Below are 15,007 nucleotides of genomic sequence, written 5' to 3' on the forward strand. Positions count from 1 at the left end.
GACTATATTAACATTGTGAATTTGTTCCTGTTGGAGTCTACCAAAACACTAAGTAATGGCTGTATTAACATAATGAATTTGTTCCTGTTGGAGTCTACCAAAACACTAAGTAATGGCTGTATTAACATAATGAATTTGTTCCTGTTGGAGTCTACCAAAACACTAAGTAATGGCTGTATTAACATAATGAATTTGTTCCTGTTGGAGTCTACCAAAACACTAAGTAATGGCTGTATTAACATAATGAATTTGTTCCTGTTGGAGTCTACCAAAAACACTAAGTAATGGCTGTATTAACATAATGAATTTGTTCCTGTTGGAGTCTACCAAAAACACTAAGTAATGACTATATTGACATAATGAATTTGTTCCTGTTGGAGTCTACCAGAACACTAAGTAATGGCTGTATTAACATAATGAATTTGTTGATGTTGGAGTCTACCAAACACTAAGTAATGGCTGTATTAACATAATGAATTTGTTCCTGTTGGAGTCTACCAAACACTAAGTAATGGCTGTATTAACATAATGAATTTGTTCCTGTTGGAGTCTACCAAAAACACTAAGTAATGACTATATTAACATAATGAATTTGTTCCTGTTGGAGTCTACCAAACACTAAGTAATGGCTGTATTAACATTGTGAATTTGTTCCTGTTGGAGTCTACCAGAACACTAAGTAATGGCTGTATTAACATAATGAATTTGTTCCTGTTGGAGTCTACCAGAACACTAAGTAATGGCTATATTGACATAATGAATTTCTTGATGTTGGAGAAATAATCATAATCTTCATAGCATGAAGACTAAGGCATTATGTAATAAACATTATGATTCATAAGGCATTGTGTTATAATCATTATGGTTCCTATGGTGTTGTGTAATAACCATTATGCTTCCTAAGCTATTGTGTTATAAACATTATGGTTCCTATGGTATTGTGTAATAACCATTATGCTTCCCATGGTATTGTGTTATAAACATTATGGTTCCTAAGGCATTGTGTTATAATCATTATGGTTCCTATGGTATTGTGTAATAACCATTATGCTTCCTAAGGCATTGTGTAATAATCATCATGGTTCATAAGATAATGTATAATAATCATTATGGTTCCTAAGGTACAGTATTGTGTAATAATCGTCATGGCTTCTGAGGTATTGTGTAATAATCATCATGGCTTCTGAGGTATTGTGTAATAATCATCATGGCTTCTAAGGTATTGTGTAATAATCATTATGGTTCCTAAGGTACAGTAATATGTAATAATCATCATGGCTTCTAAGGTATTGTGTAATAATCATCATGGCTTTTAAGGTATTGTGTAATATTCAAAAGGGTTCATAAGATAAATCATTTTCATGTTTGAGATTTTCTAGATAAATTCAAGATTCAGTTTTCTTTAGTATCAACCAAATGGAATTTTTCTGTTAGATTGTGATTAAGTTTGCCATCTTTAGTGGCACAGGAGCCTAAATTAATAACTACTGATTCATTATTTTACAGCACAAAATTGAAACTTGGTGGAAATATTGATTATTTATGTAATTTAGAATAAAAGTTCTCAATCAGGCATTCTAGAACATGCTTTTACCTGATTTTTTTTAGTGATTTGACAGAAAATCAGATTGTGACAGCCCGCCCAGCATCTAGTATAATTCCCCCAAACTACAAACGACCAGTCAGTGTTTGGCCGGGACATACCCGAAGCCGGGCATCTGGTGCAATGGTTCGGCTGGCTCCTATTACACATGACCGCTCCAAAACACCCAGTGTGGTAAGTATACTAGTGGTACTAAAATATTATCAAAAGCTGTTGTTCGCCTGAAACATCTCCAAGGACAGTGTGAAATTGCCTTTAGTACTCCATAATCTCCTGCTTACATGGCATTAAGGAAAAGCAGGTTATTATCATTTGGATCATCTCTAATCCTATCATTAAATAATTTTCCAATCTGCTAATACTGCTTTAACATTTACTGTTATTTTGTGTACAATTTCATAATCAGCTTTCTGAGTACACTTCATATTTGCTGTTATCAAATATGTAATTTCAGATATTCATTTTCTTTCTTTCATTTGATTAATTTGATTGACAGTTTCTATATGACATTTATATGGTATTATTATGATATTCAACTAAACATCTATAGAACTTAGAATTAAGGATTGGTTTTGTTTTTTAATTTGCACCATGTAAACATATTGTTATCTTTTAGGTTAATTTTATATTAAGACTCTTTTAATATTGTTTTTCAAGTTTTACATTTTCATTTAAATAGAAAAATTATCTTCATACAGGAAACGAAAATAAAATATTTCTGATATTATACTTTTCATTAGGAACACAAGTTTTATCATAAGATTTTTAATAAGACCAGTATCCTATGCATCATCAACATTACTGACAAACACAACAACATCAACAACAACAATAATAATAATAATAAAACAAAATAATAATAATACAAATAATGAGGATAATAATAATAATAATAATAATAATAATAATTATCAAATTGGACTTAATATATTAGTATATATGCAAATTACTAAAAATACTAATACATTTTAAATGAAAATCAAAGAACAAAAGAAGAATAAGATAAAAATGAAAAATAAATGAACAAAAGGAAAAAAGGAATAAAAACTCATTTGTATATAAGTTTTAAAAGAGTTTTGTGAAAAAAAAAAAGGAAACTCAACTTTAAAAAAAAATTAGGCATGAATATAATTTATTATTAGACTTGAGAAAAATCCTTGCTTTTTTGTAAATTATGGAATTTAAATTTATAATTAAAATATTTAAATAGTTCAGATTTGAATGAAGGGTAATTTATATGCAGACAATATTACAGCATGAAATAATGCAGCAGTAAATGGGTAAAAGAATTCAAATGAAAGAATGATGTGAGATATTTTTCCTTTATTTATTGGACCAGGTTTTTGGTGGCACCATGTATTCAATACAAGGAAAGTGAGCTCAAACACTAATTGCATTGCTCTTTTGCTCCAAATTCTTGATATCATAAAAGAACCCTGAATACTTACCCCGTGAAAATAGATGAATATTTTTTAAAATTACTGGCCAGTGAGTTTAGCACTGAAGGCTGTCAAGAAATTCGTGATATGGATTTGAAATATGCACAGTACATACAAGAATATTTGCTGTTATAGCCCAGAGTCTCTGAGATTTTCTGGAGTGTTCAACTATGGCTAAAATTTGACAGTGATTATGATTGATATTTTTACAGTTATTGCAGAAATAGTATTGCATATTATTGTTGCATGATCAATTATTACAGAAATCATTTTATTTAGACAGATTAATTATTACAGGACAATACTGTATGTTAGTTTTAAATTTCCCTCTGTGGATTTGAGGATGCAAATCTGCCTGCTACACCCAATTGCTTGTCATAAAAGGCAGCTAATGGGGTAGGAGTCATGTTTGATGTAAGTTTGCCTGATTCACTTTACTGCATGTCATAAAAGGCAACTAATGGGGTAGGAGTCATGTTGGATGTCAATTTGCCTGATACACCCAATTGCATGTCATAAAAAGCAACTAATGGGGTAGGGGTAATGTTGGATGCAAATTTGCCTGATACACTTTACTGCATGTCATAAAAGGCAACTAATGGGGGTAGGAGTAATGTTGGATGCAAATTTGCCTGATGCACTTTACAATGCTTATATCTCAGGTGCTGTATATTGTCATGACACCATTGTAATGACAGTGCTCATAACTCAGGTGCTGTACATTGTGATGACAGTGCTAATAACTCATGTATTGTACATTGTAATGATGATGCTCATAACTCAGGTACTGTACATTGTGATGTCAATGCTCATAACTTGGGTGCTGTAAACTGTAATGTCAGTGCTCATAACTTGGGTGCTGGCCATTGTAATGACAATGCTCATATCGCAGGTGTTGTACATTGCAATGACAATGCACAAAAGTCGGGTGTTGTACATTGTAATGACAGTGCTTTTAACTCAGGTACTGTATATTGTCATGACAGCAATGTAGTGACTGCTTATAATTTGAGTGCTGTACATTGTGATGACAGTGCTCATAACTCGGGTATTGTACATTGTAATGACATTGCTCATAACTTGGGTGCTATACTTTGTAATGACTATGCTTATAACTTCGATGCTGTAAATTGTAGTGTGAGTGCTCATAACTTGGGTGCTGGCCATTGTAATGACAATGCTCATAACTCAAGTACTGTACATTGTGATGTCAGTGCTCATAACTTGGGTGCTGGCCATTGTAATGACAATGCTCATATCGCAGGTGTTGTACATTGCAATGACAATGCACAAAAGTCAGGTGTTGTACATTGTAATGACAGTGCTTATAACTCAGGTACTGTATATTGTCATGACAACGATGTAGTGACTGCTTATAATTTGAGTGCTGTACATTGTGATGACAGTGCTCATAACTCAGGTATTGTACATTGTAATGACAATGCTCATAACTTGGGTGCTATACTTTGTAATGACTATGCTTATAACTTCGATGCTGTAAATTGTAGTGTCAGTGCTTATAACTCTGGTGCTTTAGATTGTAATGACAATGCTCATAACTTGGGTGCTGTACTTTGTAATGACAATGCTCATAACTTGGGTGCTGGCCATTGTAATGACAATGCTCATAACTCAAATACTGTACACTGTGATGTCAATGCTCATAACTTGGGTGCTGGCCATTGTAATGACAATGCTCATAACTCAAGTACTGTACATTGTAATGACAATGCTCATATCGCAGGTGCTGTACATTGCAATGACAATGCTCAAAGTCAGGTGTTGTACAGTGTAATGACAGTGCTTATAACTGCTGTATATTGTCATGACAATGATGTAATGACTGCTTATAATTCAAGTGCTGTACATTGTGATGACAGTGCTCATAACTCAGGTATTGTACATTGTAATGACAATCCTCATAACTTGGGTGTTGTACATTGTAATGACAATGCTCATAACTTGGGTGCTGTACTTTGTAATGACAATGCTCATAACTTGGGTGCTGTACATTGTATTGACAATGCTTATAACTTTGATGCTGTAAATTGTAGTGTCAATGCTCATAACTCACGTGCTGTAGATTGTAATGACAATGCTCATAACTTGGGTGCTGTACTTTGTAATGACAATGCTCATAACTTGGGTGCTGTACTTTGTAATGACAATGCTCATAACTTGGGTGCTGTACATTGTATTGACAATGCCTATAACTTTGATGCTGTAAATTGTAGTGTCAGTGCTTATAACTCAGGTGCTGTAGATTGTAATGGCAATGCTCATAACTTGGGTGCTGTAGATTGTAATGACAATGCTCATAACTTGGGTGCTGTACTTTGTAATGACAATGCTCATAACTTGGGTGCTGTACATTGTAATGACAATGCTCATAACTTGGGTGCTGTACTTTGTAATGACAATGCTCATAACTTGGGTGCTGTACATTGTAATGACAATGCTCATAACTTGGGTGCTGTACTTTGTAATGACAATGCTCATAACTTGGGTGCTGTACATTGTAATGACAATGCTTATAAGTTTGATGCTGTAAATTGTAGTGTCAATGCTCATAACTCAGGTGCTGTAGATTGTAATGACAATGCTCATAAAATGGGTGCTGTACATTATAATGACAGTGCTCATAACTCAGGTGCTGTATATTGTCATGACAACATTGTAATGATAGTGCTCATAACTCAGGTGCTGTACATTGTGATGATAATGCTTGTGACTGTGTGTGTACATTATGTACTACCCATGACTCATCCACATTATATACTACCAGTGACTTGTGTGTACGTTATCTACTACCCATGACTTGTGTGTATACAATATATACTTCCAATGACTTGTGTGTATACAATATATACTGCCCACTACTTGTGGTTGTACATTAAATACTGGCCAAAACTTGCGCGTGTACATTATACATATATACTGCCCACTACTTTTGCATGTACATTATATACTGCCCACTACTTGTGCATGTACATTTTATGCTGCCCATGACTCATGCATGTACTGTTGTACATTATTTACTGGCCACTACTTTTGTGTGTACATTATATACTGCCCACTACTTGTGTGTGTACATTATATATTGTCCACTACTCGTGCATGTACATTGTATACTGCCCATGACTTGTGCATGTACAATATATACTGGCCACTACTTGTGTGTGTACGTTATATACTGCCCACTACTTGTGTGTGTATATTATCTACTGTCTATGACTCATGATGTATGTAATAATGACTCAGGTGCTGTTCATTATAATGTCTTGAAAATGAATCACTTTTTCTCACAGCAGGATGAAGATCATGGAGTGGCACTAGATGCTCTTCGAGTGAAGAAATTAAACCCTGTGAGTGGCCGGATCTCATCACCTCCTGCCGTCAACCAGAGAGTTGGTGCACTCCCTCCCATTCCCAATTATATGGAGGAACCCTTAACAGCCTCACGTCAAGCATCTGTACGTATGATCAAACCTGCCTTAAGGGACAATTGTATTAGGCAATCACCTGCCTTAAAGGACACTTGCAGTAGGCAATAACCTGCCTTAAAGGGCACATGTATTATGCAATCACATGCCTTGAAAGACACTTGTATTAGGCATTCATCTGACTTAAAGGACACTTGTATTAGGCAATCACATAACGTAAGCTGCAGTTTTTGATAGTGCCATAAACAAATATGTTGATACAATGAACCTGTACTATGAAACCACCTTTGTTAAGATAGCACTTCTCTTAGTCTCTGGAAGTGACTGCTAAAGACAAGTTGGACTTTAACACAGTCCTGGTTATATTGTGCAGGGTAAAGGTTAGGTAACAAAAATGGTAAAGACAAATTTGGTACCTAATACAAATATGGTACCTAAAACCCTTTAAACAAAAGTAAATATGCACACTCTGACAAAAGAGAAAGTCATAATCATAATGCAAAACTCCCCTAAAAAGCAAACTGAATAAATGTAAAGGCCAAAAAGCATACTGAATACATATTTTAATCCAAAAAGACATGCAAACTAATTGTAAAGCCCCAAAAGGCATGCAAAAGTAAATGTAAAGCCCAAAGAATCATGCAAAATAAATGTAAAGCCCAAAGAGTCATGCAAAATAAATCTAAAGCCCAAAGAGTTATGCAGAATAAATATAGAGCCCTAAAAGGGTATTATCCTTAAAACGTAAGCCAATATTTTTTAATATACACCAGACTCATTAAAGCCCAAGACCTCAGCTTTAACATAATCATAATAATGACTTTATTTAAAGACACAACATAATAATGACTTTATTTAAAGACACAACATAATAATGACTTTATTTAAAGACACAACATAATAATGACTTTATTTAAAGACACAACATAATAATGACTTTATTTAAAGACACAACATAATAATGACTTTATTTAAAGACACAACATAATAATGACTTTATTTAAAGACACAACATAATAGTGACTTTATTTAAAGACACATCATGATAATGACTTTATTTAAAGACACAACATAATAATGACTTTATTTAAAGACACAACATAATAATGACTTTATTTAAAGACACATCATAATAATGACTTTATTTAAAGACACAACATAATAATGACTTTATTTAAAGACACAACATAATAATGACTTTATTTAAAGACACAACATAATAATGACTTTATTTAAAGACACAACATAGTAATGACTTTATTTAAAGACACATCATAATAATGACTTTATTTAAAGACACAACATAATGATGACTTTATTTAAAGACACAACATGATAATGACTTTATTTAAAGACACAACATAATAATGACTTTATTTAAAGACACAACATAATAATGACTTTATTTAAAGACACATCATAATAATGACTTTATTTAAAGACACAACATAATAATGACTTTATTTAAAGACACAACATAATAATGACTTTATTTAAAGACACATCATAATAATGACTTTATTTAAAGACACAACATAATAATGACTTTATTTAAAGACACAACATAATAATGACTTTATTTAAAGACACATCATAATAATGACTTTATTTAAAGACACATCATAATAATGACTTTATTTAAAGACACAACATAATAGTGACTTTATTTAAAGACACATCATGATAATGACTTTATTTAAAGACACAACATGATAATGACTTTATTTAAAGACACAACATAATAATGACTTTATTTAAAGACACAACATGATAATGACTTTATTTAAAGACACAACATGATAATGACTTTATTTAAAGACACAACATAATAATGACTTTATTTAAAGACACAACATAATAATGACTTTATTTAAAGACACATCATAATAATGACTTTATTTAAAGACACAGCATAATAATGACTTTATTTAAAGACACAACATAATAATGACTTTATTTAAAGACACAACATGATAATGACTTTATTTAAAGACACAACATAATAATGACTTTATTTAAAGACACAACATAATAATGACTTTATTTAAAGACACATCATAATAATGACTTTATTTAAAGACACAACATAATAATGACTTTATTTAAAGACACAACATAATAGTGACTTTATTTAAAGACACAACATAATAGTGACTTTATTTAAAGACACAACATAATAGTGACTTTATTTAAAGACACATCATAATAATGACTTTATTTAAAGACACAACATAATAATGACTTTATTTAAAGACACAACATAATAATGACTTTATTTAAAGATGCAACATAATAATGACTTTATTTAAAGACGCAACATAATAATGACTTTATTTAAAGACGCAACATAATAGTGACTTTATTTAAAGACACAACATAATAGTGACTTTATTTAAAGACACAACATAATAGTGACTTTATTTAAAGACACAACATAATAGTGACTTTATTTAAAGACACAACATAATAGTGACTTTATTTAAAGACACAACATAATAGTGACTTTATTTAAAGACACAACATAATAGTGACTTTATTTAAAGACACAACATAATAATGACTTTATTTAAAGACACAACAGAATAATGACTTTATTTAAAGACACAAATCTACCTTGAGGTCCTCATACAAAGGAACATATTTATATATGAATATGCAAACACACTCACATATGCATGCATATATACATAGCAGCATGCATATACAAGAATATATTCACTTTTTATCTTTATTTCCTCCACATGTATACCAACCCATGCATATGAACCCACTCATTCGGCATACATGCAGTATGCAATACAGTTGTTTAATTCTCACTCAAATGCACATGCTTCATTAATCATCAACACCTTTATCATTACAGACCCACATACCCATATTCATATATTTTATTTTGCTCTCTCTCTCTCTCTCTCTCTCTCTCTTGTGACTTATGGTCTTTAAGTAACAGAAAAGAGCAAAAGTCAACAAGATTTGTAAAATTCAGCTAATAATTTATTTCCCTAGAATACAAAGTGAGATTTAAAAGAACTTGTTGTATTGTAAATTAGATCCCAAATAGTCCTAAAAGTTCTATCACAAGCCCAAATGTATGAAGTTCCAATTGAATTCCTGAGATGTTCCAAATAAATTCCATTATTTAATGTGTTGATGTGCCTGTAGTCATGAATGTGATAATATGGCAATGGCCTGGAATGTGGTGATGTGTTCAGTCTTTTGCTGTATCACAGTAATATAATCCAAAAAGTCCTTGACTGAATCCACTATAATTTGAGATTAATGTTTTATTGCAAGAATATTATTGAGCAAAAGAAACCTGAAAACAACAACAAAATGATTCCGCTTCAGATATTAAAGCAAGAATGAATAATTCTTAAGTATACAAGCTCATATACTCTCCACTTGACCTAGCTCACAATTACCATTTTCTGGAAATACTCTCAATTTAATGGGCAATTTCTTTTCTGGAATTTTGTCAAAACTGTATCTTTAATAATTCAAACAAAAATAAACAATTTACAATTAATAATGATCTGAATATTTAATCTTTAACAATGGAAAAATGTGCATAATGTTGTTTACAAAATAAATGTCTCTGGTCAGCTACAAAATATTAATATACATATACATTATTGAGAAAAGTCAACAGACTATATATATATATATATATTCAGTATAATTTATTTTAAGTGCATCTCTGAAGCTACATATTATATTGATTTTGGAAGAAAGCAATAAAGTGTGCAAAGGATTCAATATTAGAAACTTCTTTTGAATATTAATTCCTTATTTCATTTGGATATTTTATGCTGTTTGATAGTAGTGGATCTCAGGCAGGGAGTGTTACCAGGCTGAATATACTGCAATAGTGAGTGTAAATAGAGGATCTCAAATGGGTAATGATTTAATATTGAATTTATGAAACGAGTTGAATAATGTCCAGCTTTTATGAGCCAAGGCTAGCAAAAGCTGGACATTATTCAACTAGTTTCATAAATTTAATATTAAATCATTATCTATTTGAGATTCTTTTTATCACATAGTTTTTATTTCAGTGGAAATTATTTAGATAGAAAGAAGAATGAAATAATTTCTTTCATTCTGACAGAAGTGCACCTTTCATTTGTTGTGCATAAAACATAGTCCCAAACAAAGTTGAACTAGTAAAAGTAGATTGTACATTTTTACAAACTATAAATCAAAGAAAAAGCTTTCATCCGAATAAACAGAACATTTTATAACAACAAAATCATTTTTCAAAACAGATTGATTAATGCTATGTGATGCCACATTGATACGGTAAACAGTAGACCTAGAGTAAAATGTCACTTGCAGAATTAAACCTTACATTGTTGCGATTTTTATGTGAAATAGGATTACTGGATGCAGAAATTCCCACATTTACTGCAATGCATTTGTGACTGGAAATTTACACTATTTGACTGGAACAATAGACTGTACAGAAGACGTAAACAAATTTCTTTTTGAGTTGGATTTGCATCCGATATATACTGCGTAAAAATGTTGTGGTTGGATAAAGTTCTGTCAGTAGGGAGACCCATTTATTTCTTAATTCTTCTATGAACAGAGGTGGGTTTATTTACTGATGTAAGTTCACATTTAAACCATGCTTATATATGCAGTGCATTCTATATCTATGTTACGGATATACCGCTCTCTCACCCCACCCCACCATCAAATAAGCAATACCATTAGTTTTACATCTTATTGTTGTTCTTGTCTTGTAGTTTTATGCCATTTTTTTCATTTCTATATTGTTATACATGACATAACAAACCCCTGTAGGAGTAACACATCCATATTCAGACAGCCAAGATAATTTGTCCTCAATTTCCTTTCGCGAGTTGAGTTCAAAAATGGCTGCAAAAAATGTTCATTCAAAACCAAACATTCCAGAAGGCAGTTCAAAACGTTTACCCACGATCTCAGCCAGTCAGTAAAGAGATTAATGCACAATAATTTCATGGGCTTTTTTGGACCAATCAGAATCACATAAAGTGATATTTAAACATGTGGTAATATCAGAAATACGAAACTGCACATTCTATAGGAAAACTACCTACAATGTGATAAATAGACATTATCACTGTTACTGGATATCTTGTACATTAAATTCACTTTCTCAAATAAATTCTGTCTTTAATAGGTAATGTTTTTCACTTGTCATTGAAGTTTTCATTATTTTCTGTTTGGTCTGATATTAGCTTGAATGCTCAGTTTTGAAAACATGCTGTTTTTATCATCTGAATTACTCGATATAATATTACAGTAATCTAATCAGAGTTTTATATAAGTATTATAAAATAGTTTCCAGTACCCTTCTATGCAAAATGCCATATCCTACTGAGAAGCCATAAACCTGAAGTTTGCTTGGAACATTTCGAGATCACCATGTCAAATACCTTCTTGAAATCTATTATTTTACCTTGATCAATTGCTTGAAGCTATGTATAAGTTAGTGAGATCAAGGCAGTCTCAAACAAATGATCCTGTATGACCTTAAAGACTTAATAATGTTTCCTACCTTAAATTTTTTCAGCATGTTTTTTATGTTTTCTAATTTCATGGAGTTAGTATTTTGTAATCATATTATTATATGTTTTTTTATGTCATAAGTGTTGTCTAATGTTGTAAAGTGCTTAGAGCTTCTGAAGATTAGGCACTATACAAAATCCTCATTATTATTTTTATTATTATGAAGCCTGATTAATTATAGTGTAACATCATGTTTTTGATTAAATACGACATGAATGAATCATGGACATGATTTTCAGTCAATTTTGACAGGTTGCATCGAAATCGGTTGGTAGTTATCAGCATCTTCCTTGTGAATAGGCATTACTTTTGCAGTTTTCCATATTTTGGGGACAGATGTGACTGTCATACTTACATTGGTTACAAATGTTATGCTTTTTGAAATAGGTGAGCCTGATATTGAGTCATGCACCAATCCTCTAAACTTTCTGTGAGACATTATTAACATTTTTCTTTGATACTGGTGGGAGAGAGTAACATATATCACTTTGGGGTTTTGTTGAGTTAAACTTCTTAAAATCATTAACTGACACACCTAATGGAAAACCTGTTGTGTCCATTAGTTAGTTCTTATAATTTACAGTTGGAGAAATCAGGCCTGTTAATTATCGTTAATATAGTGTGACCCTGCTATAGCACACTCCTTTATAACACAAATTCGGATATAACATGGTCATGGTGTGGCTCCCAAAATTTTATATACATGTATTTTTCTCGTACACTAAAAAAATTATTTTTTGAAATTAGGAGAAAAACAAAAAAAGTTTATTATCATTTTGGGGAAGAGATCATGAAAAAATGATACAAGATGATCGTGGTGTGGCTCCTGAAATTTTATTTTCTCGTACACGGAAAAATAGTTGTTTCTTCTTAAAAGTATGAAAAATAAGCTCGTAGGGCTTCGCCAATGTCGCAAACTGTGATTTTGTCTCCCTTATTGGCAGCAACATATACCATCTGGCGATTTTTTTCAATATTATTATTCGCAACATTGTTGGTTGTTTAAACTTGTATAATAACCATTGGTTTGGAGTGGAGAAATTCAGAGGCCCCATGAAAGGAAGCCACAGACTTGATATAAAATGCATTGAAATGTATCTATTGTTACATATACAATTTCTTTGTCCACATTGACAAACCATCTTAACAGTGCATACCTGCTTTTTTAGTTGTTGACATTTCTGGTAGCAAAGATCAACTGACGAGACATTATCTCGTAATCTTTCTTTTTTCCGATTCTTGGCTGCTTGCTAGTAATTAATATATTTACATAGGTTGACATTTATATGTGGATGGTAAGTAAAAGTCCTCTTCTTTTCACTTAGAATTAAATCCTTCAAAGCACTCACATTTTCAGCATCACTTCGCTACCATAAATGCAAAAAAAACCAACCAAAAACAAACCCTTGTTGGTCTATTCAATAGGCAGGGAGGAACAATTGACCAAACAATGACCAATTCCTTTTTTAAAAATGTACATAGATAAAATAGTTTGCTGAAATTTCAAAGAAAACATTATCTTTGAAGCACCGATTGTGACGAAAACATACTAAGCAAATGGAAAAAATATCAGTCTCAATCATGCAATGCAATTATTTGATGTTGCCGCCACAATAAGAAACAGACATTTGTTTGTTTCTCCAAAGATGTCCTTTAGTGGCGACTTCAACAATGCATCCTTCATCAAAGAAAGCAGCTGACTACAATTTTCAATAAAAGAAAAGAACCTTTCTTCAAAGGAAGTTAGTACCAAACTTAAATAAAAGCAATGAAATCTGATGGATTTTTTTCATTTTCCAGCATGTCTGGAACAAGTTTACTGTGCCATGAAAGTTTCCTTTTTGCAGGGATAAATTTTATGCTTACGAATGCTACCAACAGTGGCTTAAAATGCAAACTAACCTTTACCAACTTGGGACTTACTGAAACGTAAATGTGCTTCATCATTCATTACGTGATTGTGCTATGTTTTTCCTCTGAATTCATACCTCTATGACCTATGACACAATTATTATTTTAAATCTGTAAGCGTGCAATTACTTGTATTCAGGATTCAATGTATGTGATGAGATTTGCGGGTGAGTACATGGTGTTGATACTCTGTTCATGACTTTGCCAGAAAGAAACATGGTTTAAAATTAATTTAACACACTTTGTCTACAGTGTGTGCAGTTTTATATTTTTGATATTTTAACACATGAACATATCACAATAAGCCCATGAAATTATTATGCAATATTCTCTTTACTGATTGGCTGTGATTATGGAATAGCTATTTTAACCCCGCCTTCTGGAATGTTTTGTTGTCAATGAACATTTTGGCTGCCATTTTTGTATTCAATTTGTGAAACGAATTGGGGGGAAAATGGTCTTGTCTGAATATGGCCAATTTACCACTGCAGGGGCTTGTTATGTCATGTATAACATATCACAACATGAAAAATGGCTAGAACTCCAAGACAAGAACAATAACAAGAAGTAAAACTAAGGGTATTGCTCAGTTTATAGCTAATGTGTAACGTGGGGTTGGAGGAGGGGTGGTAAACCTGAAGCGTGGATTAAATGTTAACTTACAGAAGTACCGTATATACTCGCATATAAGCCCATTCGTGTATAAGCCGACCCCCAAACTAAAGTGGTATAAACAATAAAAAGTGTATGACCCGCGTATAAGCCGACCTACAACCCCAAGTCATCTCAAGAATGCACAAGGTAAGTTCTAAATGCATTTATTTAGGCAAAGTTATATTTTAAAAAAATTACATGCATATTTATCTCGAGGTTGGCATGCATGATTATTAAAATGAAAGGTATAAACTTGTTTGAAAAGTAATTTGTTTAATTTTCTGTTTTCTTATTGTTTTTGCCTAATTTAGATTTGTGTATAATTTGATCGAACGATGACAAGAATTTAGCATTCGCGAGTTGCTGTAACACTGCCTCTAGCTTTTGACTCGATTACTGCT

General features: G+C 32.0%; 1 protein-coding gene across 6 annotated transcripts in view; it reads left to right on the plus strand.

The window, feature by feature from the left end:
• Positions 1 to 15,007, plus strand: part of LOC149806260 (protein FAM149A-like) — a 241,636-nt gene that overhangs the window by 200,950 nt on the left and 25,679 nt on the right. For 5 of the 6 annotated variants that reach the window (XM_089951209.1, XM_089951210.1, XM_089951207.1 and 2 more), the window contains 2 exons: positions 1,609 to 1,777; positions 6,351 to 6,515. In XM_089951209.1, coding sequence (XP_089807335.1) covers positions 1,609 to 1,777; positions 6,351 to 6,515 — 334 coding nt within the window. The remainder of the gene's footprint in view (positions 1 to 1,608; positions 1,778 to 6,350; positions 6,516 to 15,007) is intronic. The other variant, XM_089951206.1, reaches the window with a different exon arrangement.

Source organism: Sinohyriopsis cumingii, chromosome 2 (genome assembly GCF_028554795.1).
Source record: "Sinohyriopsis cumingii isolate HCF-2022 chromosome 2, ASM2855479v2, whole genome shotgun sequence".
NCBI lineage: Eukaryota > Metazoa > Mollusca > Bivalvia > Unionida > Unionidae > Sinohyriopsis > Sinohyriopsis cumingii.